At 28.2% G+C, this 27997-nt stretch overlaps 1 protein-coding gene across 1 annotated transcript in view; it reads left to right on the top strand.

Annotated features, from left to right (window-relative positions):
- The window catches only part of LOC103570432 (lachesin), a 54103-nt gene that overhangs the window by 15205 nt on the left and 10901 nt on the right, over positions 1–27997 (top strand). Inside the window, exons 2-3 of the mRNA XM_008548172.2 lie at positions 13723–13820; positions 24293–24500. Coding sequence (XP_008546394.2) covers positions 13723–13820; positions 24293–24500 — 306 coding nt within the window. The remainder of the gene's footprint in view (positions 1–13722; positions 13821–24292; positions 24501–27997) is intronic.

Here is a 27997-nt window from a genome sequence, read left to right as displayed (position 1 = left end):
TCTAAAATAAAATTAAAAGACTCAAATCCGAATGGATTTAGTTATTTAGTATTCAAAATAATACCTAGTAACTAAATCCAAGTGGTCCAAATTTTTTCATAACTAACAAACCACTGTGTATATTTTGGCAAATTACGTTATGACTTCTTTCAACGTTAGTTATGTTTATATAAAGTGAAAGTGGAAAATATTAGGGGAAATTTTCTTAAGAAATGATTTCTTAAATAGTAAGAAATATTGGTTATTGAAAAATTTGGGTTAAATTTAACACCAATCACATGTTTCAACCGGTTCACTCAATTTTTTGTGTTAATTTAATACATTATACTTCTGTCAAACAATAATACAGGTTTAAAACTTGTTCAGATCAAATAACATATTCTTCTTTGGTTGAATTTACACTTGATAGTGTCAAATAATTGATCAAAAAAATTTAACCATTGAATTTTTATACACAAGAACAAAATTTTCAACTGTGTAAATACAAAAAAATTATATTTAAGAAATGATTTCTTAAATACTACTAAATCTTTTTAAATGCTAAGAAATCCTTCTATTAGTGTGTGATATTATTTAGGTCATATTCCGCGTACAGTATTTTATTATCAGGAAAATATAATTTATTGTAGATTAAAAGATGTTTTATGACGAGAAGAAGCAATTTTCTGAGCTAATTACATCAGGCAGTTGATCGTTTAATGTTTTTTTTTTCTTTTTTTTTTTCATTACTTCCCTGATAGCCTTCTGTAATAACATCTTGACAAAGGGTTCGAAAAAAAAATATATGAAATTAATTTTGCTTAAGGGTAGACGTTGATTGCAAATCTAGACTGGTCAGCTTGCTTTTAGCCAAATAAAAGTGAAGGAATATTAAACATTAAATATAAAAAATGTGATGTGAACAGTCAGCAGGATCAGTCATATCATATATTCTTATGTATATATATATAGTACAGATGCGCGATCAAAACTCCACTTGAATTGAATCTAGGGTCGAATTTTATCTGAATGCACTTGTGCAGTTGGTTTGCCGCAGACAAATGACCCAGCTGTTTGAGATAAAATATTGTTTATTGGGGCAAGATGAATCGAATTTAAATTATTATTAAAATTTTTTTTTTTTTTTTCATTTTTATCTTAAAAAATGATTGAACAATAATTTTTTTCAATATGGGGTATAGTGGGGTACATATATTTTTGTTATTTAAAAAAATTTTCGCAAAATTTAAAGAAATTAAATTCTCAAGTAATAATTTTATAAAATTACCGTTTTTAAATAAAATTCCGGTGTAATTCGTTGATTGTAATTTAAAAAAGATTAAAACGTTTTGACAAAAAAATAAAAAAAACTCGAGGCACTAAGAACTAAAAAAAAACAATATTTTCTATTTAAACTTTGAATTCGTTTACATAACTAACGTCCAAACTCATTTAATTCATTCCCACAAAACATCTTCAATTACTTTCTTGCAAAATAGCTCAGCTTGCGTGACACCAAACAAACTTTATAACAAGAATCTTATCTAAAAAATATTTACATCCCTAAAAAAAAAAAAAAAAAAAAAAAAAAAAAAAAAATTAAATCGTTTATTTTTTAATTTCCTTGCCATTAAAAAATACTCGTAGAAAATATATATCGGCACTTATTCACATCGATGATGGCGTTTAATCTTCCTACAAAGATATAATCACCTCGTTTATTTTTATTCCATCCATCTATCCCTATATATATATATATTAAAAAATATAAAAAGCAATTCTTCAATTCTTTATAAAGTTTAAATACATGTGCATACGCGATCGAAAAAAAAATTAACTGCTCTCAACTCTGATGTATTACTTATTGATTTCGATTTCCGATATAAATGTTACACTCAATATTACTTTGCTTCGACAGCGCGATCTTCTTGTATGGGTTCTGTTCTGGTTATACAGCGAGTTTATAAAGAGTGAGTTGTTATAAATCGATAGTTGGCTCACTTGCCAATCTCAGTAAATATTTAAAATGTCGTTGGAATAAACCTTAGGGCTAAGCTAATTTATAAACCATTTAAATTTAATTCAATTAATTTATTACATTTTATTCTCTGGAGCTAAGAAAAAAAAATCTAATTATCCGTGGAATTATTTGGGTTGAGGTGGGTGACATGGAACCGGTTGGTTTGAATTTAAAATCGTTGGGTTGAGGTCACGTTACATCTGATAAATCAGAATGGAGTGCTATGGAATGGAAGGACTAGACCTGGGTGTGGGCTCAGCTCGGTTGATTCGGATGTAGGCAAATATGATGCATGAGTTGGGAATAGGCTGTGTGTGTGTGTATTATTTGGTCGAGTTACACTTCGGATTAAACATTTGTTGGGACATTTCGTGCGAGTAGAGGTTAAACCACCCGCGATCATCGTGTCGCTATAACCCACAGTAAAACTAAACAAGGGACTACTGTCGTACCTCGCGCTACCAACTCGGAGTAGAGGGAAAATACCGCATTTTACGGCTACAGAAACTATAAAAACGACAGTATACCATGTAATGGCCCTTTTATGGGAGCAATTTTTATTTTTAATCATTTAAATTTTAGAGCTTGAGAAAGTGGAACAAGTGCTAGAACTGGTCTGACTTGATAATATTTTTCATTTGAAAATACTTTTGGGAGCAAACTATTCGTTTTATGGTTAAATGTTATGAGGCATATTTTATAGAAAATTTAATATTTTGTAGAAAAGGCTAAGATCACTTTTCCTTTATTCATTCCTTTTTCCAAAATTTTAATTTAAAGAAAGCTGTAATCAAAGTTTTAAAAAAATACCAAAATACAAATATGAATTTTTTAAAATTTATTTTAAACTTTGAGGAATAATTTCACTTGAATACTTAAAGGGGAATACAAGTGTGAAATTTTGAAAAATCGATTCATTTTTTTTTTTTTTTGCATATGTCGATAGTCTAAACCTTCCAAAATATACACAGTAAAAAACGAATCGTCAAAGTGTATGTTAAAGTTCTGAGTGTTGAATTTTCAACACTTTTGAATGTCAATTTAACATACAATATTTATCTTGTTTCAACTGTCACAATCGATTGATTTTTTAACACACAAAAATTTTATTTTATACGAAAGTAACACTTTTTATATGTTACTATGAAATCAACACACAAAATATGTTAAAAAGAATCTCGACCGAAACAAAAGAATTCTCGGATAATTTCAAGTAAAAAGTTAAAACTGTAGCCTCAGTAGTTTTTCAGGGGGGAAGTACGACGTGCTACTCATCGTCTAACCACACTATTGTAATGATAGGCTGACAATTTTTATGATTCATTTCATTTTATAATTTTATTGGATTAATTTTAAGAAAATAATAATAAATGATTGTATATATATATATATATATATATATATATATATATATATATATTGAACAATACATGATATTATTATTTTTATTATTATTATTATTATTTTTACTAATATTATCGTCATTTTTAATATTCCACTGCTGAAGAAACAATTAACTACAGTTGTTTCATTGATTTTAACTTTACATTAATTAATGTAAAAAATACTTTTGAGAAGTGTCCAAGTAGCACAAAAGCGCATGTCAAATTCAACACTCTTCAAGTGTTGCAAATAACATATGAGAGTGTTGAAACTGAAGTTTACGTTTTCGAGAATTTTGACACTCATGACGTGTTACTTTTAACATACACCAGTGTAACTTTTTCAAAACAAACGACGTATGTTGAAATAACATATAAACAAGTGTCAATCGAACGTTTTACACACGAAAGTGTCAATTTTGACGAATCCTTTTTTACTGTGTACTACAATTTCAAGTGCATATCTTGAATAGTTTTTTTAAGTTACATCTGAAGTGCAGTCGCTTATCGGTTCTCGAAAATTCATTTTTCAAAATTGCCTCAGTTATAACTCAAAGACAAATCACCCGATTGATTTGATTTTAATTTCAGTTTCTTTTATATGTTTCTACATACCATGAACCTTCAGTTTTTCGATCGAGTCAACAATGTAATTTCGGTAGACCAAAAATCATCAAATTTTTGCGCAAAATTTGAAATTTTATTTAAAAACTCCGCCATTTTGTTAAATTTCAATTTTTTTCTTTGCCCGAGGATCATGGTACGGGAAATAATTTCTAGTTTAATAAACTTTTTGGTTTTTTTTATTTCATGCACTGTGAACGTCGCTATCATTGCAACAGTACACAGAAAAAAAAAGTATAGTAAAAATTACAATACTATAGTAAAATTTATTAACAGATATGAAAAAAACCATTCTGTATTGTAATTATTACTAAACGTTTAGTAAAATTTACTAGTTAGTAATAGTTACATAATAAGATATTAAAAATTACTATGCGTAATGTATTTTTTGCTAAGACGATTGTATTTTTTACAATATGTGTAGTAAATTTTACTATAAGTACTATTAATAAATACAAATTTAAGAAAGTAAATTTTCTAATACAATATAGGATTTGTTACTATGCAAAATATTAAAAATTACTATACGCAATTTATTTTTGGCTAACACGATTATATTTATTTACTATCTGTATAGTAAATTCTACTATGTATAGATAAAATTAAAATTTGGTGGGGATAGCATATACAAATACGTATTACATGTTCTGAAACTTTTGTTCAAAGGAGACATCGGACCGTCAGACATAAGAAAGAACTCGTGCGCGGGAGATCAGGGTTCGAATCTTTAAAAAACAAAAAAATCTAAACCAACACCAATACAGATGACATAAATAACAATAATAATCCAAATGATAGCAATAATAATAAAAAGTTAACTTTAAAGCTAATAAAACTTTAATTTTATTCTTTTTCATTCTAATATAGTAAAATTTACTAAACGGGATAGTAAAATTTATTAAATATAACTAAAAACTAATATGCAATATAGGAGATTTTCTATAACCAGTATATGAGAAATTACTAAACGACTTGTAAAATATGCTTATCTGTTTATTAATGTTTCATATAAATCATAAGCGTTTCAAGATTACTATTCAAATTTGGTAATTATTCTCATATTTTTTAGTAAAATTTACTATATTTTTTTCTCCGTGTAGGGGGACTTTTTTTTGAGCCTTGGGAGATTGTGAATAACTCGATGAATTTTTAATTTTTGGTCCAAAAATTTGATCTTGCATTCATTATATATACATAAATATATTCTTAAGACATTAAAACATTCCATGAAGTAGTTTTCTTTAAAAAAATTTCAAGAAATCGTTTTTTGAGGCGGTCATACTAGTGCCCCTTAATCAAACCTTTTTTGTAAAGAATTTAATTTTCTATAAAAAAAATTTATGGTCAATTTTCCTTTATTTTAAAAATTGATTGTAAGGACTAAAGGTATTGTTCATGAAAATTTAATCAGACCTTTTGATTAAAGAAAATTAAATCTCCTATCAAAATTATACTTATGACTTTTCCCCTATTTTTATTAATTTTCCATAAATTAAAATTTTAATCTTGATTGCATTGAAATGCGTTTCCTTTCTAAACCCAATTAATCTCAAAAAAAAAAAATTGAAGTGATAAAAAAGTGCAGAATATTGGATTCGTGGTTTTAAATCTCATGATAGTTATAACCCATCCTCTTTCAAACTCTTACACGTGGGGCTTATATAGGCTTGGCATCGCACACAAAACTCGTAGTCCAGGAAAAAATAGTGCAACGTCCTCGTAAATCCTCCTGGCATTGTACCATTCTGTCGTCAAATTATAAAACACCAATAAATCTAATTGTACATCGGACTATTAGTAATTGGCTACCGTTAAAAAATAAAAAATAAAAAATAAAAAAATTACCACAGGCAATTTCAGTCAAGCCTTCAGTCCTCCGATCCTGGGTTAGGCACAAAAAAAAAGTTTTTTAAAAATGATTGTATCGCTTCACATGCTCTGACAACATATTTTACACTCCAAGTACTTGCTTCATACTTTATAATATATGTATTTAACTTGCGTGTGTTACTTTAATTTATTTTATAGACAATTAATAGTGATGGGTCAATTTGAGACAATTTTTCTTTTCTTTTTTTATTCCCTATTCAAGTGTTCATTTTGATTAAAAATTAACTTTACTATAACTTTACTATAACGAATTTATCAATAATTATACTGACCAATTTGTCCTAAAATTTGTTTAAATAATGATTCAATTATAAAGTGAGTGATTAAAAGTAAATAATTAAGCTGGAGTAAATAATTAATCGGCTTAAGGAGGGAAAGTATAAATGTTTGAAATTTGAAATCGGAAATTGATGACTAGTAACTAGACAAGTTTTAGTTATAGAAATGTTTGTAATCTTCTTAGTGAGAAATAAAGTTTATATAAATTGAATGTGTCAAGATAGTTGTCGCTTAAGCAACTCTGGAACTAGATTTCGACTTGATGGTATACAGATTAGACAGTACAGTAGGAGGGCTGGAAGGAGCCAAGAGGGAACCAAGTGAGCGTGGCCTGGCGAAACAGAAGGGTTGAGGATTGAGACAGAGTGCCATGAGGGTGGATTTAAATTACCGAGTTACCATTAATGAGCTAGATAATACCTCTCTTATATCTATTAATTCACTGCCTTGATTTATTTAAACTTTATGTCTTTATATATACTTTTTTATTTAATACTTGCGTGTTAATAATATCGTTTAATTATTCGTATGTGTATGATTACTTTTATGTGTATGTGCACTTTCATTAAATCACGTTGAGTGCTCAGATAAATTTTTATGTGATAACAATTCAAGTGGAATTTTTTTTGTACCAAGAGAGCAAAGCGTTGATGTTGCGAAATAATTTATATTTTTCAAAATTCACTTTGATGGTTAAGGGCTTGTTGTACATGAAAGTGTAATCAGACCTTTTTTGTAGGAAAATAAATTTCCTATCAAGAATATTCTTGTCAGTTTTTCTTAATTTTCATTCTTCTTTACAAAATTTTAATTAAAAAAAAGCTGTCATCATAATTTCAAAAAATTACCAAAATTATAAGTAGACTATTTAAAAATTAATTTTAAGGACAAAGGGCTCATTGTACGTGAAAGTGTAATCAGACCTTTTTTGTAGGAAATTAAATTTCCTATCAAAAGTATTCTTATCAGTTTTTCTTAATTTTCATTCTTCTTTACAAAATTTTAATTAAAAAAAAGCTGTCATCATAATTTCAAAAAATTACCAAAATTATAAGTAGACTATTTAAAAATTAATTTTAAGGACAAAGAGCTCATTGTACGTGAAAGTGTAATCAGACCTTTTTTGTAGGAAATTAAATTTCCTATCAAAAGTATTCTTATCAGTTTTTCTTAATTTTCATTCTTCTTTACAAAATTTTAATTAAAAAAAAGCTGTCATCATAATTTCAAAAAATTACCAAAATTATAAGTAGACTATTTAAAAATTAATTTTAAGGACAAAGAGCTCATTGTACGTGAAAGTGTAATCAGACCTTTTTTGTAGGAAATTAAATTTCCTATCAAAAGTATTCTTATCAGTTTTTCTTAATTTTCATTCTTCTTTACAAAATTTTAATTAAAAAAAAGCTGTCATCATAATTTCAAAAAATTACCAAAATTATAAGTAGACTATTTAAAAATTAATTTTAAGGACAAAGGGCTCATTGTACGTGAAAGTGTAATCAGACCTTTTTTGTAGGAAATTAAATTTCCTATCAAAAGTATTCTTATCAGTTTTTCTTAATTTTCATTCTTCTTTACAAAATTTTAATTAAAAAAAAGCTGTCATCATAATTTCAAAAAATTACCAAAATTATAAGTAGACTATTTAAAAATTAATTTTAAGGACAAAGAGCTCATTGTACGTGAAAGTGTAATCAGACCTTTTTTGTAGGAAATTAAATTTCCTATCAAAAGTATTCTTATCAGTTTTTCTTAATTTTCATTCTTCTTTACAAAATTTTAATTAAAAAAAAGCTGTCATCATAATTTCAAAAAATTACCAAAATTATAAGTAGACTATTTAAAAATTAATTTTAAGGACAAAGAGCTCATTGTACGTGAAAGTGTAATCAGACCTTTTTTGTAGGAAATTAAATTTCCTATCAAAAGTATTCTTATCAGTTTTTCTTAATTTTCATTCTTCTTTACAAAATTTTAATTAAAAAAAAGCTGTCATCATAATTTCAAAAAATTACCAAAATTATAAGTAGACTATTTAAAAATTAATTTTAAGGACAAAGGGCTCATTGTACGTGAAAGTGTAATCAGACCTTTTTTGTAGGAAATTAAATTTCCTATCAAAAGTATTCTTATCAGTTTTTCTTAATTTTCATTCTTCTTTACAAAATTTTAATTAAAAAAAAGCTGTCATCATAATTTCAAAAAATTACCAAAATTATAAGTAGACTATTTAAAAATTAATTTTAAGGACAAAGAGCTCATTGTACGTGAAAGTGTAATCAGACCTTTTTTGTAGGAAATTAAATTTCCTATCAAAAGTATTCTTATCAGTTTTTCTTAATTTTCATTCTTCTTTACAAAATTTTAATTAAAAAAAAGCTGTCATCATAATTTCAAAAAATTACCAAAATTATAAGTAGACTATTTAAAAATTAATTTCAAGGAAGAAGAGCTCATTGTACGTGAAAGTGTAATCAGATCTCATATAGAAAATAAAATTTCCTAAAAAAAATATTCTTACAATTTTTCCTTAATTTATATTTCTTTTCCTATGAAATTAAATTGAAACAAAAATAGCTTGTAATTATTTTTATCCCATCTAATTATTTTTGAGAAAATGATAAGTAAAAAGATATCTAATCAATTGTCGGTGTCATCTCGTAAATATATTTTTTCCTTTAACCAATAACAACACACCTGTGCACCTCAGTGTCACATCTATCAAATTACGCTCCGTCTTGTATCAAATTCGTTTAGTCGACAAAGAAAAAAATTTAATCACGTCCTTTGGGATCGACATAAGTGTTAAATAAAATTTGATACATATATCATTACATACATCCGTGTGTCACAGAAGGACATTTTGCTATGTCGTCGCGGAAAGAGAAAGAGTGAAAAATATTAAATCTCAAAAGAGTCAAAAGCAAAGAGAATTCATGATCAACTCACTCGAGTATTTTATAACTTAATTTTATTTCACACACTCAGACTTTCTAAATAATAATAATAATAATAATAATAATAATTAACAGAGAACATAAACCCGACGGTTAACTGTATTAGAAATATTTCATTGAGTTGTAGATACTGAAATAGTTGAGAGTTTATTATTTAAAAAAAAAAAAAAAAAAAAAAAAAAAAAAAAAAAAAAAAAACTATATTTGAATTTTAAATCTCATCCTGAATCTCCCTCGTTGATTTAACAAGTTTTAATCATTCTAATTTTCAGTGTTTGAATTTGTATTAGTCATCCTACTACTTCAACTTAAACTTCTCATACCATATATAAATGCTAGTTGCCGTGCTCCCGACGGTTAACGTAACGAGAAATAGTTTAAATTGGGTCATGAGTGGCCGCCCATTTACTCATGTTCAGTCCACTAAATCACTCATCAGAAACCATTTTTTTTTTTTTTTATTTTCTGTAAAAAAAAAAAATAAATCACTTCACAAAGTATCAATATTTAACTTTATTATTGAGAAAAATGGGACACACTGATAAAAAAAGTACTATTTTCGAAACAAGAATTTCTTGGTTCAAGAAATCCGTTCAAAATATTTATTTTATTATTATTAATTATCAATTTCTTGAGAAAAGAGCATCAAATTTATATTTATTGATATTATAGTATGAGTAAACAAAAGAATAGCTTTACTTGAATTAAATAAAAATTATTTCCTTCAATTCTACGAATTCTTGAGACAAAATTATATATTATTGAAAATTATCAAGAATATATGTTCTTGTATCAAGTAAATATTCTTAACAAAAGTATTTTTTTTTCTCAGTGCAGTTTGGCAAAAATTAACTAAATTGATCGGACTAATTATAAATATAAATTAAAATGATTTAAAAAATTAAACATTTACTTGACCTATTTAACTGTCAATCTGAATATTAATTATAAGGTCAAATATTAACTTAGCAATAGTACCATAAGATCATATTCGTAGTAAATTTAATATTCTACAAAATAGGTATCGATAAATTTTTATGAATTTTTACAGAATTTTATTTAAAAGTAAACTCTATATAGTAATTTAAAAAATTTATGAGGAACAGACATGGAGTAACCGAAATAAGTCTATTAAGTCACGTATTACCCGATTGCCTGTTTAGCTATCACCCGAAATTGATGAGCCAAGGCGACGACAAGTTTAGATGCGTGTTAACCGGTAATCCACCCTTCCTTACACACACGAAAGATTAATCAGTGATTTAAGGTTCCAACGAATTAAAATTATAACACCCAAGATACCAGTAAAATAGTATACTAGATAATAAATTTACCCCCTGAACCCTCTTACCCACCTCCTCCTCCTTCCTCATCCTTACAAAAAAGTTTAACATATAATGAAGGCAATAATTTAAGACGATTACAAATGCCAAGTCAGATGATTGAGATATTGGGGACCGGTGACTTTGATGTTGTTACCTCATGTACTCATCCGAGACTGAGGAGTATGAGGATAATCGGGTTTTGGTGATGGTTCACCGATCAAATCATGTCTCAAGCCGACTTGAATTCCCATACAAGTTAACTCAAAGTCTCAATCGGTTGATATTGATCGCATCTATAATCTCAGAACATCTGTATCGAATGGACGATTGGACATTATCACAGACTAGTTCCATCACCCATTCAACCACTATTACAAACACACTCTTAGTACACTGAATAATGAAGTATTCAATGCATATACAAGATATTCCTATTTATATCATCATACAATCTTCATTGTATATGCGTTTTTATTTTACAAAATCATATGAAATTTACATCTATCATTAATGACCACATCATATCAAACTTTCCAGACGACCCATTTTACCCCCACCTATTTAAAAATAGCTTATTTAAACCCCAATACGATACTAAACAACATTAATTTTTGATTATATTCAAATTGACCGCTTCTATACCGAGATATCGAAACTTAAAGTTAAGTTCTAATTTCGATAAATTTTTATTTTTAGGTTTTATATTTTAAACTTCCCGCTATGAAAATTTAAAATTTTCAAAAAAGAAGGGAAGTTATTAGTTCCGATCTGATTTTCGACAATCGGGTTTTCATCAGATCTCGACATTTTGAGGTCCTAGGAAACTATTCCGACTATTTTCAGATGGATTACCGGTTGTGTGTGTGTGCGTAAACTTTTTTAACCTCCCGCTAAGAAAATTGCAAATATTAAAAAATTCGGGAAGTTATTGGTTTCACCCTGATTTGTGAAACTCGAAATTCCAAAAGATGTCGACGTTTTGAGTTTCTAGAAAGCTATTCTGACTAAATTCAAGATGATGTCCGAGTGTATGTATGTATGTACATATGTAAATATTCTGTAACTTTTGAACGGATGAACCGATTTTGATCATCGAGGTTTCATTCGACGCGGCTTGTTATTTATTATAAACACTGAAAATTTGAGCTTAATCGGTAGGGTCCGTTCGAAAATATTTCAAAAATAAAATTTTTTCAAAAATGTTTATTTTGAATAACTTTTAATTCGCTCGGTGGATTGATTCCAAAATCTAATCAGCTTTAAAACTTTGTAAGCCGCGTCGAATGCTTTCTCAACCATTAATATCGGTTCATTCGTTCAAGAGAAACCGTAAACGAAAGAATTAGAACAAAAAAATTTTGTTAGTATTTTGGAAATTTCTCAAAAACAACTCGATAAATCAATTTCAAAATTTGATCAGCTCTAGAACTTAATAAAACGCGTCGATTGCCACCTTAAACGTCCCAATCGGTTTATTCGTTCGAGAGATATCGTTTGAGAAAAAATGGTAAAAAACGTTCTTTTTCGAAAACAAAGGCATACAAAAGTATTTTCGAGCTTGAGGAGCTTGAAATGGGCGGGAAGTTTTGGGGCTGACCCAAAGGGTCAATCGACAGACCGTTTTTTTGTTTAACGATATCCTTAGATCGAATCAACCGATTTGAACGTTCTTGGCAGCGATTGAAAGGGCTCACCAAGACTTAAAACTGATTTTATTTTGGAGTCGTTCGGTGAAATAGTTTACAAGTTATACGAAAAATAAGAATTTTTTTAAATATTTCTTTTAAGTATTTGTTGCATAACTCGAAAACTGTTCGACTGATGTATTTCTAAGTTTAATCGACTAATAATTCGAGCTCTCCGAGTTCGAAAACAGCGGAAAGTTTTAAAGATGACTCACAGGGTCAACCGTTTTCAATTTTTTTTTTTTTATTATTTAGTTTCATTAATTGTTGTACTGGGACAAAGAATTGAATACTGAATCGAACAAGCTATTAATCATGTAATCCGGTTAATTCCTTTTTTAAATACAAGCATTTAAAGTTATAAAAATGTATTTTTTTAATGAACATTAATCAATGGTGGTGAGTTCGAATCCTTGTCAAGGTTTTTTTTCTTTTAAATAAAAAGTAGGTATTGAAATTTCACGATTACAAATAAAGTTGATACGGTTTATTTGTTTGAGACGTTATGGGCTTCAATGGAAGCTATATAAAGTGAGCAAGGGAGAGAGGCTGGGAAGTGAATCAGAGGGATGGGTAATATACGAACGTGCCTAGCCTTGTGATTCGTTCTATTTTGCTCAACTCAGGATCTTGAACAACTCGTAGTATGATCAACTCAAGTGGAACTGAGTTGAGAGTCTCATCTCTTTTCAGACTTTAGAGCTCTTGGTTCTCTGTGAGATAGACAGCCAAATCTACATCACCCGTACTAAGTACGATATTTCTTCCACATTATGTCACGGATGTCAAAGAATCTTTCAAATCTTGTTCAATATTTGTTCATTCGATATCCGAGTTATTAAAAATCGATACTATTGGTCTTCAATAAAAAAAAAGCGCAGTCAATTGTTTAAATTTCGTTTCCTTCTTTTTTCTTTTTTTTTATTCAATTCTTCATCATTGATTTTAGCATACGGTTTTTTTGTCACCCCGGCCAACGTAATTGCGGTCGGACTAGCGGACCGTGAATACCAGATTTTTTTTTTCAGGTGTCAAAGGTCATCACGAGAGGGCTGTGTTTTAAATTTACTTGGATAAAAAATACAAAAGGAAACTGAAAATTTCTAAACGAACTATCAGACTTTTTTTTTTAATTCGTGTAAAAAATTTTTCATCTATCGAATAGTACACTGTGGGTTTAATAAAATTCAGTATTTTTAAAAAAATTAATTTGCAATGAAAGTTTTTAAAGAAAACTCATACATTACTAAGGTATAAATAAATATAAATTAAAATAAGTGAGAGAAATAACGAAAAAAAAACAAAAATAAATAAATAAAATAGTTTCAAGTCGGTGTTAGAGACTCGGCAAATGAAGAGTTGCCGTAATCCTGCCTCGACCCGCTTATCCAAACTCCCGTGAATTCACAGAGTTATTTTACTATGTATATGTACAGTTATTTCGAAAACTTTTTGGTTGCCCTCCACACTTGTACTTCTACCACCAGCATGAAAAAAAGCAAAAAAAGTAAACTTTCCTGACCAATAATTATACATTTTAAAATTATAATTCATTCAATTAATAAATTGTTATTTCAGATTTACCGAGGTTTGGAAAACCACTCAACAATCTCACCATTTCTGTTGGAAGAGAGGCTATTTTTACTTGTATTGTAGAAAATCTAGGTCCTTATAAGGTAATTTATCTACAATTTATTTTTTATTAATTTTAAACCCTTAAGGAGGACCACTAGTGTGCCCGTCTGAAAAAACGATTATTTTTGGGAATTTTTTTAAAGAAAACTACTGCATGGAATATTTTAATGTTTTAAGGATATATTTGTAGATATATAATAAATACAAGATCAAATTTTTTGACCAAAAATTCAAAATTCATCGAGTTATTCACAATCTCCCAGGGCTCAAAAAAAAAAGAGTCCCCCTACTGTTGTAATGATAGCGACGTTCACAGTGCATGAAATAAATAAAACCAAAAAGTTTATTAAACCAGAAAGTATTTCCCGTACCATGATCCTCGGGCTAAGAAAAAAATTGAAATTTAACAAAATGGTGGAGTTTTTAAAAAAAATTTTTAATTTTGCGCGAGAATTTGATGATTTTTGGCCTGACAAAATTACATTTTTGATTCGATCAAAAAACTGGAGGTTTACGGTACGTAGAAACATATATAAAAGAATCTGGAATTCAAATATGAAAAAAAAAAAAAAAAATGAATTGATTTTTCAAAATTTCACACTAGTGGTCCCCCTTAATAAAAATATTTTCTGTCTTGAAATTAAAATCTTTTAACGCAAAAAAAAAATAATTAAATATAAAAAAATATTATAATCTAAATGTAAGTAAATTTTTATCAAGACATTTGTAAACTTCCATCAGAGTCTACGGAAATAATATAATTTTATTAAGCCACCGAAATTAGTTTGCGCGTACGGAAGAGATGAAGGAGACGAAAAAAATAAAACTTTAAAATCATCGTTTATTTTATTATTATTATTAATTTTTTTTTTTAATAAAACCTAATTGGAATGATAAAATCCTCACTTTTATTTTTCACCCCAGTCTTGGCAACTTCCGCCCCCATCCCTAATTTCGGCAACCGCCAATCAACGGAAAAAAAAATCGACCCCATATTTTTAAATTTTTAATTTCAAATAAAAACAATTGCAATCACAAATTTAACAAACTCATGCCTGTACAAAAAAAACATTACAGGTAACCATTTAGAGCGAATGGTATCAAAGATAGAGAACTGCAAGAGTTATAAGAAATTCTAATTACTTTAAACTGTTTCTCATTTACTTACAACTTTCAACATTATATAATTAAAATATATACAAGAGTTTTAGTTGTTTGGTAATTAATTGATGAGGGAGTTAATTTAATTTTCAAATATACGAAGAAAAAAAAAACAGATTGCAACATATTTATTAGCTCGCATTAGCATGACTTAAATGGTAAATTATAATTTAGTGGCGGTTAATAAAAGAATGAAAAAATATAACATTTATTTTTAAAACTTAAATAAGATGAGTGGGTAATTTTTAATTTTATAAAATACGTAGCTTTTCCACGATTTGTTAAATTAAAGTAGTTTTTTTTTTTTGTTTAATTCTTGAGTCAGTGGATATAAAAAACTTTTGAAAAATTTGACGTCATTATTTATTTATTTTTAAACTGGGGTAAGATGGATTAATTATTTAAATTTTAGTTAAAATAAATTTGTCTTTAAAAAAATTCGCTAGTTTTTATCACTTTACCCTACTTGAGGCCATCTATAAATTACATAACAATTTTCCTGAAGGAAGGGGATTCTTAATTTGTTACAGAGAAAAAAGAGTTGATAAAAAATATTGTCATGTAACACAAATAAATTTCGACTTTCCGTAAACAGAAAAAAAAGATTTTTGGCGCAAAAAATTTTCACTCGTGCTAAGAAAATTTTTTCATTATAAATTGGAAACAAAAATTTTTTTAGGCGAGAAAAAATTTAGTGCGACAAGAAATTTTTTCTCGTCCTGCAACACTAATTGTTTTTAAATCATAATGCAAAATATCTCCTGCACCAAAAAATTCTTTTTAACTTCCCGCTAAGAAAATTGCAAATTTTAAAAAATTCGGGAAGTTATTGGTTTCAGTCCGATTTTCGAAAATTGAATTTCTAAGAGATCTTGACGTTTTGAGCTTCTAAAAAGTTATTCTGACTAAATTCAAGATGATGTCCGAGTGTATGTATGTATGTATGTAAATATTCTGTAACTATTGAACGGATAAACCGATTTTGATCATCAAGGTGTCATTCGACGCGGTTTGTTATTTACTATAAACACTGAAAATTTGAGCTTAATCGGTAGGGTACGCGGAAATATTTCAAAAATATTTTTTTTTAATAACTTTTAATTCACTTGATGGATTGATTCCAAAATCTAATCAGCTCTAAAACTTTGTAAGCCGCGTCAAATGCTACCTCACCCATCAAAATCGGTTTATTCGTTCAAGAGAAACCATGAACGAAAGAATTAAAAAAAAAGTTTTTTTTTAGTTTTTTTGAATTTTCGAAAAAACGTTATTTTTCGAAAACAAAGACATACAAAAGTATTTTCGAGCTCGAAAATGTATTCTCAACAATGATTTCGAGCTCAAGGAGCTTGAAAGCAGCGGGTCAACTGACAGACCAATTTTTATTTTGTATAAATTTTATAATTTAATTTTAATCTCCTGCATCCTATTGGGTGGCAGTATATTTTATAAAAGCTGAATGAACCTAAGACTAATCTAAAAATTCAGATAATTTATTTCCTTTCAATATTGAAGAAATATTTTACTCAAAAAAGCCCATTTTCTTATGTTATACTAAAACAATTGGGCGTAAATACGGACTTTATTTCAATCCGAATTCACTCCTTTACTCAGAGCTCCGTAGTTTAAAAAAAAAATTACTCCACTTACAGAATAAATAGGGATTTTTTATGAGCGAACTGATTCCGGAGTGACGCGGATTTCATTTAAATCCGCATTCACTCCAGCCCGGAGTTTTAATACTTAAATAAATTTATTTTTAATAGAAACAGCTGTTACTTAGAACCATAATTGTGAATAGTTTAATAGACAAATTATTAAATTTTCGAATAGTTTTAGTGACATAGTTTTTATGGGAATATTTTATATATCGGTACAATATAAAATGTTATCTTGGGTATAATTAATGTAAGTCAGCTGCTTATAATTTTTAAAAATCATTTCGTGTGAATATATAGAAAGGGAGCTCGTAATTATATCCGTACTCAATATAAATATCAAAATATCAAAGACCTTAGCTTACTATATAGATTAGTAATTTTTTTTTTAATTAATATTCGTCGAAACTCCCCTTGGAAGTGAAATTTTCTCCGAGAGAATTAAATAAATAAAAAGTCATCCACCCCGCGCTCTCTCCAAAAATAGTTTACAGTGTATAAGGCGGGGAGGGGGGGGGTACTAAAAAATAGCGTTGCGCCATGAATTTATCGTCATGTAATAGTATTTATTATTAAAAAAAAAAGTTAAATTAAATAACTGGTATCACGATATTAATTTTCTAATGATAATTATACAAGTGCATTAATTGAAATTTGATTGGAGCGAAGCATATCACATGAGGTTGTTGTACAAGAGATCGATTTCCAATGAATCTCTACTCTATATATCTAGCGTTATTAAAGCTATATAAGTATGCATGCTCTCGAGAGCGAGAGGAAATATTATTCCAGTATCCATACTAGCAAACCGAGTGGGCGAGTTTGTGAACGAGTGAGCGAATAACTAGAGTTAAAAGCACATTTATCGATATGCATCACGATAATAATTACCTCTTTACATCTCACTTTATATATATATATTAAATCACTCGTCTCGTTACATATGCAACGCTCGTTGGCCTCAACCAAGTCACCTGTCACTGTAAATATGGATGGACGGAGTCCAGCAATTGCTGTCCGGAAATTTAAAAATGACAATATTAAACCACTCAAGATTATTTACAATTCGACAAATCAATTTATTGATTTATCATCATCGTTTAGTTTTTAATATTTTAGTTATTTCTCATTTATTAAATAAATTATTTTAATATTCCAGAATAAATTGTTTAATTAATAGGTTACGTCATTGTGACAACTGATAATTTATTTGCTTTGGTTTTTTCCACTCGACTTTACATTATATATTTATTGTATTATAATTTTTTATTTATTTATTTTAAAACTCTACTGTGTAATTTATAATTTAATGGAAACTCGGCAATTCGTCTCTTGATGTCATGAAAAATTTTTTTTTTAATTTTTATTTATATTTAAATTTTATGAAATTCACGGCTTCTATATTTATGATGAATCACAATAAATATGACATTCATAAAAAAATATGAATAACACATTTGTTTTTTTGGAGCTTCTCAAACTCAAAAAAAAAGCATGTCCTACTTTAAACTACAAAAATTTAAAATAAATAAAACAAATGCTACTTTGAATTTTCCTATACACAGAAAAAAAGGATTTCTTAGCGCAAAAAATTTTTACTTGGATCAAGAAATCCTTTTTTTCGGTATGCGATTATTTTTAGAATAACGCATAGATGTTAACAAAAATAATTGTAAGTAATCAAAATAAAGGAAAAGGAGTTTTGAATTAGATCACAACCTCAGAATGGACGGAAATAAAATTCCACTAAAATTTATGACGTTAACATCGTAATCGTGGACTAGACTTTCATTGGCACCAATTTTTAAATGTTGTATTTCAAAATTTACTATAGTCTTTGTTAAAATTACGATGTTAAATAGTAAAGAATATAACCTACATCCTAATTTTAACAAAGACTATAGTAAATTTTTGAAATAGTATATTACACACCTAGGGAAGTAAAGTAAGAAATGTCTCAGATCACATGTAATTGTTGGCCGAGGCTTCGCCTCGGCCAACAATTACATGTGATCTGACGCTTTCTTATTTACTTCCCGCGGAGTGTATACTATTTTTCTCATCGACGGAGGCGGAAAGTGGCAACTTCGTTTTGCACAGCGAGTCAAAAAATAAATTCTATAGTTTAGTCCTCAAAAGACTCAATTCCTTTGATGTTTTATTTGCCGCCCAGAAAGTAACTCTACTTTAGTACTAAAAAAAAAAAAAAAAAAAAAAAAAACAAACAAATTACGTGAGTATGCTCAAAAGGGCGAAGCCTCGGTCTCCGGTCGGCGGAGGTGGACTTAGGTTCCGTTACATTAATTTAGTACTCAAAATCCTCAATGAAAACTATGAGGTCTAAATGCGAATAATTTATCGACTTTAAATTATAACTAAGACCTCAAAATCCTCAACAAATGAAAAATTATAATTCGGACTTTGAAGAATTTTAAATAGAAAAAGGAGGGAAGCGATTACGTCGAATGAGACTTTTGAAGTTCAGATGTCGATAAAATAGTTTCTGTATGTTTTGATTATTTTGAGGCTCTAATCCAGATTATGTTATTCCAGTTTAGTCCTCAAACTCGTAAAATTGATCTTAACTACTACTTTGAGAACTAAATTATAGGATAACTTTCCATAGTGTTGTCAATTTTTAAATTCTAAATTGACCCTCAAAAACCTCATTGAGAACTTTGAGACTACAAACCGAATTTGGTTTTTGACAGTTAGGAAAATAATAGTAAATTGTAATTTTTTAAATTATGTGGCATCAATATATCTCGAACGAATCAACTGATTTTCTTGTTTAATACAGTAATCGACGCGGTTTATTGAGTTCCACAGATGATTGATTTTGAAATCGATTCATCGATATATATAAATTTTAAAAAACTAAAATAAAAATTTATTCTTTTGTTTCTTTAATTATGTCAGTCTATTCAATCGAATGATTGAAATTCACAGGCAAGATGATTACTGACAAGCTCTTTTGATCGCTGCATGGACCATTGAAATCGGTTAATTAGTTCAAAAGTTATAGAAAGTTTACACACATACACACACGCGCGGACATCACTCTGAAAATAGTCAGAATAGCTTCCTAGAACTTCAAAATGTCGACATCTGATAAAAACTCGATTTTCGAAAATCGGGGTGAAAACATTAACTTCCCAAATTCCTCGAAAATCGTTAAAAATTTACTAAATAAAAAAAAATCAAACGAGTAGAAGATAGAATAAATTACACAAATGTCACTCTGACATTTTATTCAAAAAATAAAAAATTAACCCGCTATTAAAATATAAAATAGTTTGAACGGAATATATGTCACGGGCAATTAAATAAATTATTGATAAAAATAAAAATAATAATAGTATTATTAAAATTTAATTAGTGGTACAGTAAATAATTTATAAATATCTAAAGGTAAAATAAATTGATATTGATCTAAGATAAGCTAATAAACCAACTACAGAGCCTCGAGTATTTTTGTTCCCATCCTTTCTAAAAACTCGTACCCGCTGAATGATGGAATGAAATATTAATAGGATAAAATTTAAATAGAACAAATTTATTTAAAATGTATAAAACTTTGCATAATTAACTATACGACCGCTAAATAACGGGAGAGCATTTTGCAAGATTAAAGATAGTGACAGTAAAACTATCTCTTTGGTCTCTTTCTATTTTTTTTATTTTTATTATTTTATCGAAAGAGTTTTTATAACTCTAAATGAATAATAAAAACCGGTTGTTAATCTACTTCTTTGCCATCCATCCTTGACAAGCGTACACACGACAGCCCTTTTATTCTTTCATCTAGACAGAAACAAAGTCATAGACAAAGACATTGACTGAGAGTAAAGAGTTTGTAGGATAGAAAATGTGTGTGTGAATGTGTTTTAAGTAAGATACGATGCGGCTGACGGAAAAGCTCGTTTTAACGATGCACGATATAATTACCATAGCTTTGTATCAAGAAAAAGATATACCAGGATAGTGATATACCCGCGATTGTATAATTATACATTGTTCAAAATTTTACTTTTAATTTAACCGGAATTTATTCAAGTTATTAAAAAATTTAAATCGCTCATAAATACATAAATATTAATTATCTTATATATATGCAGGGTGTTTTAAAAAATAACTAATTTTTTTTTTAATCGGAAACAGGTTCAAAAGTTTCATCTAGATATAAAAATACGCCATTAAAAATTTAAAGCTTTTAATATTAACATTAAAAGGTTCCGCATCACACTTTATTTTGCGTAAGAATTACACGGAAAAAAATTTTTTTTGCGTCTTCTGATTTTTATAACTAGTTAATGATGCGTCGTAGGAAAAATGTGCAAACCTAATTTTGTAGGAAATTAATTCTTTATAAAAAATGTCTCTTCTCATTTTTTGATAAATCCATCTGTTCAAAAGTTATTTGAGATCCTTTTAGTTTTTCGGCCAAATTATCAGACTTATCATAGAATGTGATAGAATTTTTTTTGTAGACAATTTTATTTCCTACAAATCATCTCTGATAAAGTTTTCTCAGATTCCGCATGATTTTCTAATTATTTTCATTTCAATGCCTTAAAATCGATCAGAACACTATTTTTTTAAGAGCTTGACATTAAAATGAAAATAACTAGAGAAACAAGGTGAAAATTTGAGAAACTTTATCAGAGATAATTTGTAATGAATAAAATTACCTACAAAAAAGATCCTATGACATTTTGTAATAAGTGTGGTAATAAATTTGACTTCAAGCTCAAATAACTTCTGAACAGATGAATTTATCAAAAAATGATATGAGACTTTTTTTGTAAAGCATTTAATTCCCTACAAAATTAAGTCTGCAGATTTTCTATGCGACGCGTCGTTAACTAGTTATAAAAACCTCTTAATGTTAATATTAAGAGCTCTAATATTCACAAACGTACTTTTATATCTAAGAAACTTTTGAACCTGTTTCAAAAAAAAAAAAAAACTCCGTTTTTTTTAAACACCCTAATATACATGAGGCAAAATAAGACACTACTTTTTAAAAAAATTTTTTTGAAAATGATTATTTGCAGTTTTCAAAAAAAGTATTTGAGTAAATTGGTGAGCCTTAATAGTGCAACTATTTTGAAATTTTGAATTTCATTATTACAGAAAATATAATAATTTGTTGTTTATATTGACATTAAAACTTTGGATTAGAGGAGACTCGGATTTAAATGAAATCCGTATTTCAAAATTTTTTTATTTCAGAAGTATGAATTTTAAAAATTTTTCTAATTCAAGTTCAAATCAATGTAAAAATTTTTAATAGTGTACTACTTCATCATGATGAATTATTTAAAAATAATAATAATAATAATAATTTTTATTGAAATATCGTTTGATTAATAATGCATTGGATAGTTTAACTTTGACGGCAAATTTTGAAATTGTGCAACTTTGAGATAATCAAAATCGCTTATCACTAGTCTATGATAACACCTAAAATTAACTTCTCTGGCTCTACTCGGAGTCTGGATCTGGCTTTAGCTGTGCTTGTTCTATCAATTCACAGCATTTATACACTACACACTATAGTCAGCCCCGAAGGAGAGTTTTCAAGTCTGTTGTATGTTGCTTTGCTCGTTTAATTGAAATAATTATAATTAATTCTGATGCCATTTTGTCAATTGGTGGTCGGGCGCACACACCGTTAACCAAGAATCACCTTGATTGGCTGCCCTGTTATTAATGCCCATCAGATCTGTCATAATTTTTACGACTTTTATTTTAATCAAAAGCCATTAATAAGTTTTTTTATTTACAATTTTATTATTTAAATAAATATGTAAATATATTTTTTTTTTCGGTTTACTTTTAATTAAAATAATACCTCAAATATTGAGTTAACGTAAATAATAAAAAAAATATTTTCATAGAGAATAAAATTGTTTACAAAATTGTACCTCTATTCATTTTAGCTGTAGCTCTATTACTTTTGCTATAATTTTCATCTAAAGTTAATTTATAACTTTAAATGAATGGTAATTAAATTATTTAAAATAAATATTTATTTTATTTGTGAAAATAAAATGAAAATAAAGTTTATAAGTATTGCGTTACATTAAAAATGAAAAGTTTTAAAGCAGTAGAAACTGTATAGTGTGTAAACTGAAACTCAAGAAAGGTGGTTTCGTATTCGGCAATGACTGAATAATTACTCAACTCAATTCATGTTAAACCACAAAGAAACACGATTCTAAACCCTTTTACACAATGTTTTCCTCATTGCGCAACCCAAAGTATGCAAGCAAACAATTTAACACCTACTTCCTCTACTTCCCCTCATTCCTTTCGTTTTCTCCCACCCCTTTAACTTCTCATCGCACACAATAATTTTCACGTTCTCAATTTTCTCTTGTTCCATTTGCTATTTATTTTCCTCACCATTAACATCAACGATATTTTTAAAAATATATTCACCAGCATTATCTTTTATACTCTTTAGTTTAAATTCTTACACCAAGTTCTCTCATTTTATGTCGGCTTTCAAAAAAATTATTTACCCCTTTTACTCTACTCCGTCTTGGCCAGCCAACAGATTCCGTATTTTACTCTATTTTTTATTTTTTTTTTACTCTCTTTCCTCTCAAAGACTTTGGTCGCCACAACTTTTCCGCGTAACAAGCTGCGCAAGACGACAACGAACGACGTACCAAACAATTACTTTAACTTTTTTTTTTTAGTTTTTTCATATAAAAACCAGGAGGGTTGTGACAATTGTCGGACGTGAAGAATTGAACTTTTGTTGAAATTACGTGGTCGCACGCGCGCGTGACACAAACAGATATATACCAGCTACTATTGTTGCTTTTATCATCATTATTATTATTATTATTATTATTATTATTATTATTATTATTATTATTATTATTATTATTATTATTGTTATTATATTCTGCGACCGAGTATTTTTACGATTTGTCGTTTTTTAAATATCTAGAGAATGCGTCAGCATTTTTATTTTACTATTTATTTAATAATTTGAATTATTGTGGCGAAAAAAAAATAATTTTAATTCCGGGTCAAAGTTCAAACTATATAAATTTTTATATTATCTATCTTACATCGTTTGAAAAAAAAAATTAATTTTAATTAGTCATAAAAATATACACGACCAATCTCACCCCATATTTAAATAAAATTTTTAAAAGTTAGCACTTGTGTATCCAAATTCTAAAAAATTGAAATTCCTTCTCTGATTCTTAATAAAAAAGAAAGTAATAGAATTACAAACTTGAGCTTGTGATTTTAACATCTTAATACCGAAAAAAAAATCATAATTTAATATTATAAATAATGGAAGGAGAAGTCATCCTCCAATGACTCAGTCGCACGTAGTGTCTCTAGTGAGAAACCTATCTCAGATTCTTTATATCCCAAAACTGTTATCAGAAATTTTTTTGGCTAAAAAATATCTATGGTCCATCTTACCTCATAGTAAAAAAAAATCACAGACTTTGAATAAAAACAAACAAAAAAAGAAAAAAATTGATTTAAGAAACAAATTTTCTTGCAAGTAATAAATAAAAAATGAAAGATTAAATTAACGAAGTAAATTGCAAGAGTAATACGAAAAGCGTAAGCATTATATTAGCCAAAACGTTTTATTTGCTGTCAGTTAATGTATAAATATATAAACATATAAAATCTGTCTGGCACTTTTGCAGGTGGCGTGGCTTCGCGTCGACACGCAGACCATCTTAACGATTGCCAGTCACGTTATCACAAAGAATCACCGTATCGCCGTAACGCACAGTGGTCACCGCACATGGTCCCTCCACATTAAAGACACGCGAGAGACCGATCGCGGCTGGTACATGTGCCAGGTTAACACTGACCCAATGTCTAGTAACACTGGATTTTTAGAAGTTGTCGGTAAGTTTATAATTACTAATATTATCATTATTATTACATATATTTAATTCATGAATTTTTAATAGTCAAATTATCTGCTGGCACACTTGACACCTTTTTAATTTAATTAAATCCTCATCCTCATATTACTTTGTCTTGTAATCAGGTCAACACCATACACATCCCTACATTATAATGCCTTACTCTGTTAGTCCACAACTGATCTATTATTCATATTAATCATTTTGAAAGCCGTACAAATAGTCCTCAGTAGCATTAACAATTTTTTTTATCGCTTGTAACTTACTAAAACCTTTTACAAATAAACCTTTTCGGTAAATCAAATTTTTTTGTACAACCCATTTTACCTCCTTTACATTAAATGATATTTTTTAATTAAAACAAAAATACCTATTAATATTTTCTACAAAGTTAATATTCCAACGCCCCATTTAACTTAATTCTTAAAAAATCTTGCAATTAACTTTACATATTTTTTGGTCTAGAAATATATTTTCAAATTAAAAAAAAAATAATTTAACAGTCAATCTTACCCTGCAAATAAAAAAAAATGTAACCATAAGAAAATGATAAAAAATAAGTAATTTTCCCCAGCTACTAAGTAATTATTTAAGTAAAAGTGTAACTAATATGTCTACTCCCTTTCGACTCTAGTCCTATCCTGCCAGCCCTCTTATCAACGGGTAAAAATCTTGCGTTAAAAGTTAACTCGTAGATAGAGACGTGCGTTATAGAGACCCACTTTCTCGCCTTCTCTACACTCTACACTATTTGATGCAAATGCATGCAAAGAATATATAATAATAATAATAATACACAGAGAAAACGAGTCTCGAAAATATTTTAATATTTAATATATTTAAGTAAGAAATACTAATGCAAATCAATGAGTGCATTACTTTTATTATTTATTACTAAATGTATAGTAAAAATCACAAGACAGTAATTAATAATATATGTTTATCTGAAAAATTGATATATTATTACTTTTATTACTAATTTCTTTGTATTCTTTATTAATCGAACAGCAAATTTTATACAGAAAATATCAAATTATTATTAAACGTTTAATACTAAATTTGATAATATGATTCAACGATTTTTACTTTCTAAAAATATAAAAATTAACTAAAAATATGCATTAAATACCCTGCGGTAAGGTAAGAGACCTAGTACCCGATCAGGGAACTATAGTAACCGATCACTCATGTATTTGTGTATCCATATTTACTAAATTTTACTAAATATAGATCTACAAATACATGAAGTGATCGGCTACTAGTTCCCTGATCGGCTACTAGGTCTTTTACCTTATTAAGTATTGTCCAGCAACTAAAAATTACTAAAGGGCTTGTAACTTTTCCGAAGCAGATCGATAAAATTAAAAGTTGGTGGGGATAGCATATACAAATATCTATTACAAGTTCAGAATCCTTTGTTCAAAGAAGACATCGGACCGTCAGATATAGGTAAGAACAGCGTAAAATACTTGGGAATACACCTGATTGATCATCTAGTCAAATTAAACGGACTTGTAGATAAACAACTTGAGAAAGCTAAAAAAGCTTTCAAAGCTGATGCGAGAATATTCTACAGTAAGCAACTATATATGAAAGCAAAAACGATCTGCTATCAGCTACTCGTGACACCAATCCTGACGTACGCATCTTCATTTTGGTGGAACATCAGTGCTGCCGCAATGGAGAAACTAAAAGTCTTCGAACGAAAATGCCTCCGAGCTTGCTGCAGCAAATACAGAGATATATCAACTCTAAATACGAACATTACATCAGCAACAGAGATATTTACAACATAACAAATTTCCCAACAATAGATAATTTCATAATCAAATTAAATAACGACTACTTTAGTAAACTTAAAATGATAGATAAAGACAGCATTAGAAGTATTAACACAATAGAAAATAATAAAACTGAACACTACCACAACTCAGGATACATACTACCATATATCGACGTTCTAATTAGCAAATTGTCTAACTCCATTTCGGAAAATCCTCCATTTATGCGAAAAAAAAAGTAATTTAAAAATTTTTTTTTATCTTAAAATGAATTCCATATCTAGTGTATATATGATATGATATTTATGTCTAGGTTACTCGAATAATATTTTTTCTCATTATTACTGAGTAAAAATTGCACAGAATCACCTACTGAAAAATATTAAGTTATAGACAATTTGCTAATTAGAAAGTCGAAATATTTATATATTATGATAAGAGAGATATGATCCAAGACAGCAACAACATTCCTATAATATATTACTGGAAACGGAATAATATCAATAAAAAAATCAAATATCATACAAATAGTTTGGAGACTAATAAACACTACTTCGCTTACTCAAGAGACATTCCAGAACGAGACCAATTAGACTTTCACAGGCTCAGTGACTGACGGAAATACTGGTGGTTGGACGAAGAAACACCACACAGAAAAGTTCTAAAAAGAAGAAAAACTAAAGAGTGGACTGCTTGTCTGTAAATTTTATATTTACATACAAGTATGTATATATATACATAGTATCCAAATAATAACCAAGACAAAAAGCTAGATGATGTTTTAAATTTTACATCACGGCTAACAAAAAGAGGAAAAAAAAAAAATAAATTATCTAACAAGCAAGGAGTACAAGGAACAATACGAGAACCAATGGATGTGACCTGTCCTATGGAAAAGGACAACCATCTTCTGTAAATCAAGATAATAATAAAAGTCTTTTTTTAAGTTATTTGCGGCCTAAATAAAACAAAAATTAAATATATTGTATGAGCTTATGTATAATTATGATTTACAAATAAACTTTATAAAAAAAAATTTTTCAAAAACCGTCAGACATCGGAAAGCGCTCGCGCGCGGGAGATCAGGGTTCGAATCTCGGTTATAAAAAACGATTTTTTAAAAATAAAAATACCAATTCAGAGAAATAAATAACAATAATACTAAAAACAATAATAATAATAATAATAAAAAGTTGAAAAACTATTAAAAATTTAATTTTATTAATTTCCATTCTAATGTAGCAAAATTTACTAAATACATAGTCGAGTTTACTAATGCAGTTTATATTTAATTCCATATTTAAATAATAGAAATGACTAAATATAACTAAAAATTGAATTCTCAAGAAAGAAAAAGTTACACAATTTCAATAGCGTTTTAAGATTACAATTTGAATTTAGTAATTTTAACTCATATTTTTAAGTAAAAGTTGCTATATTTTTTTCTCCGTGTGTATTATAAAGCGCTATTAGCCGATTGCATGCTTTCAGAACCAATAAAACACCAGCGTGTTAACACGTCCTTATTTTATTTAAAAATAAAAAAATAATTCTGACCAATTTCCCGAGTCAAAAAGTTTCAGCATTATTTCAAACTGACTACGCTGAACTGGACCTTAAATAAAGCTGAATGTACTGAATTGAACCTTAATTGAAACTGACTGCTCCTAATTGAGCCTTAAATTAAACTGTTCAG

Source organism: Microplitis demolitor, chromosome 4 (assembly GCF_026212275.2).
Source record: "Microplitis demolitor isolate Queensland-Clemson2020A chromosome 4, iyMicDemo2.1a, whole genome shotgun sequence".
In the NCBI taxonomy this organism is placed as follows: Eukaryota; Metazoa; Arthropoda; class Insecta; order Hymenoptera; family Braconidae; genus Microplitis; species Microplitis demolitor.
This window is presented reverse-complemented; position numbering and strand designations above follow the sequence as displayed.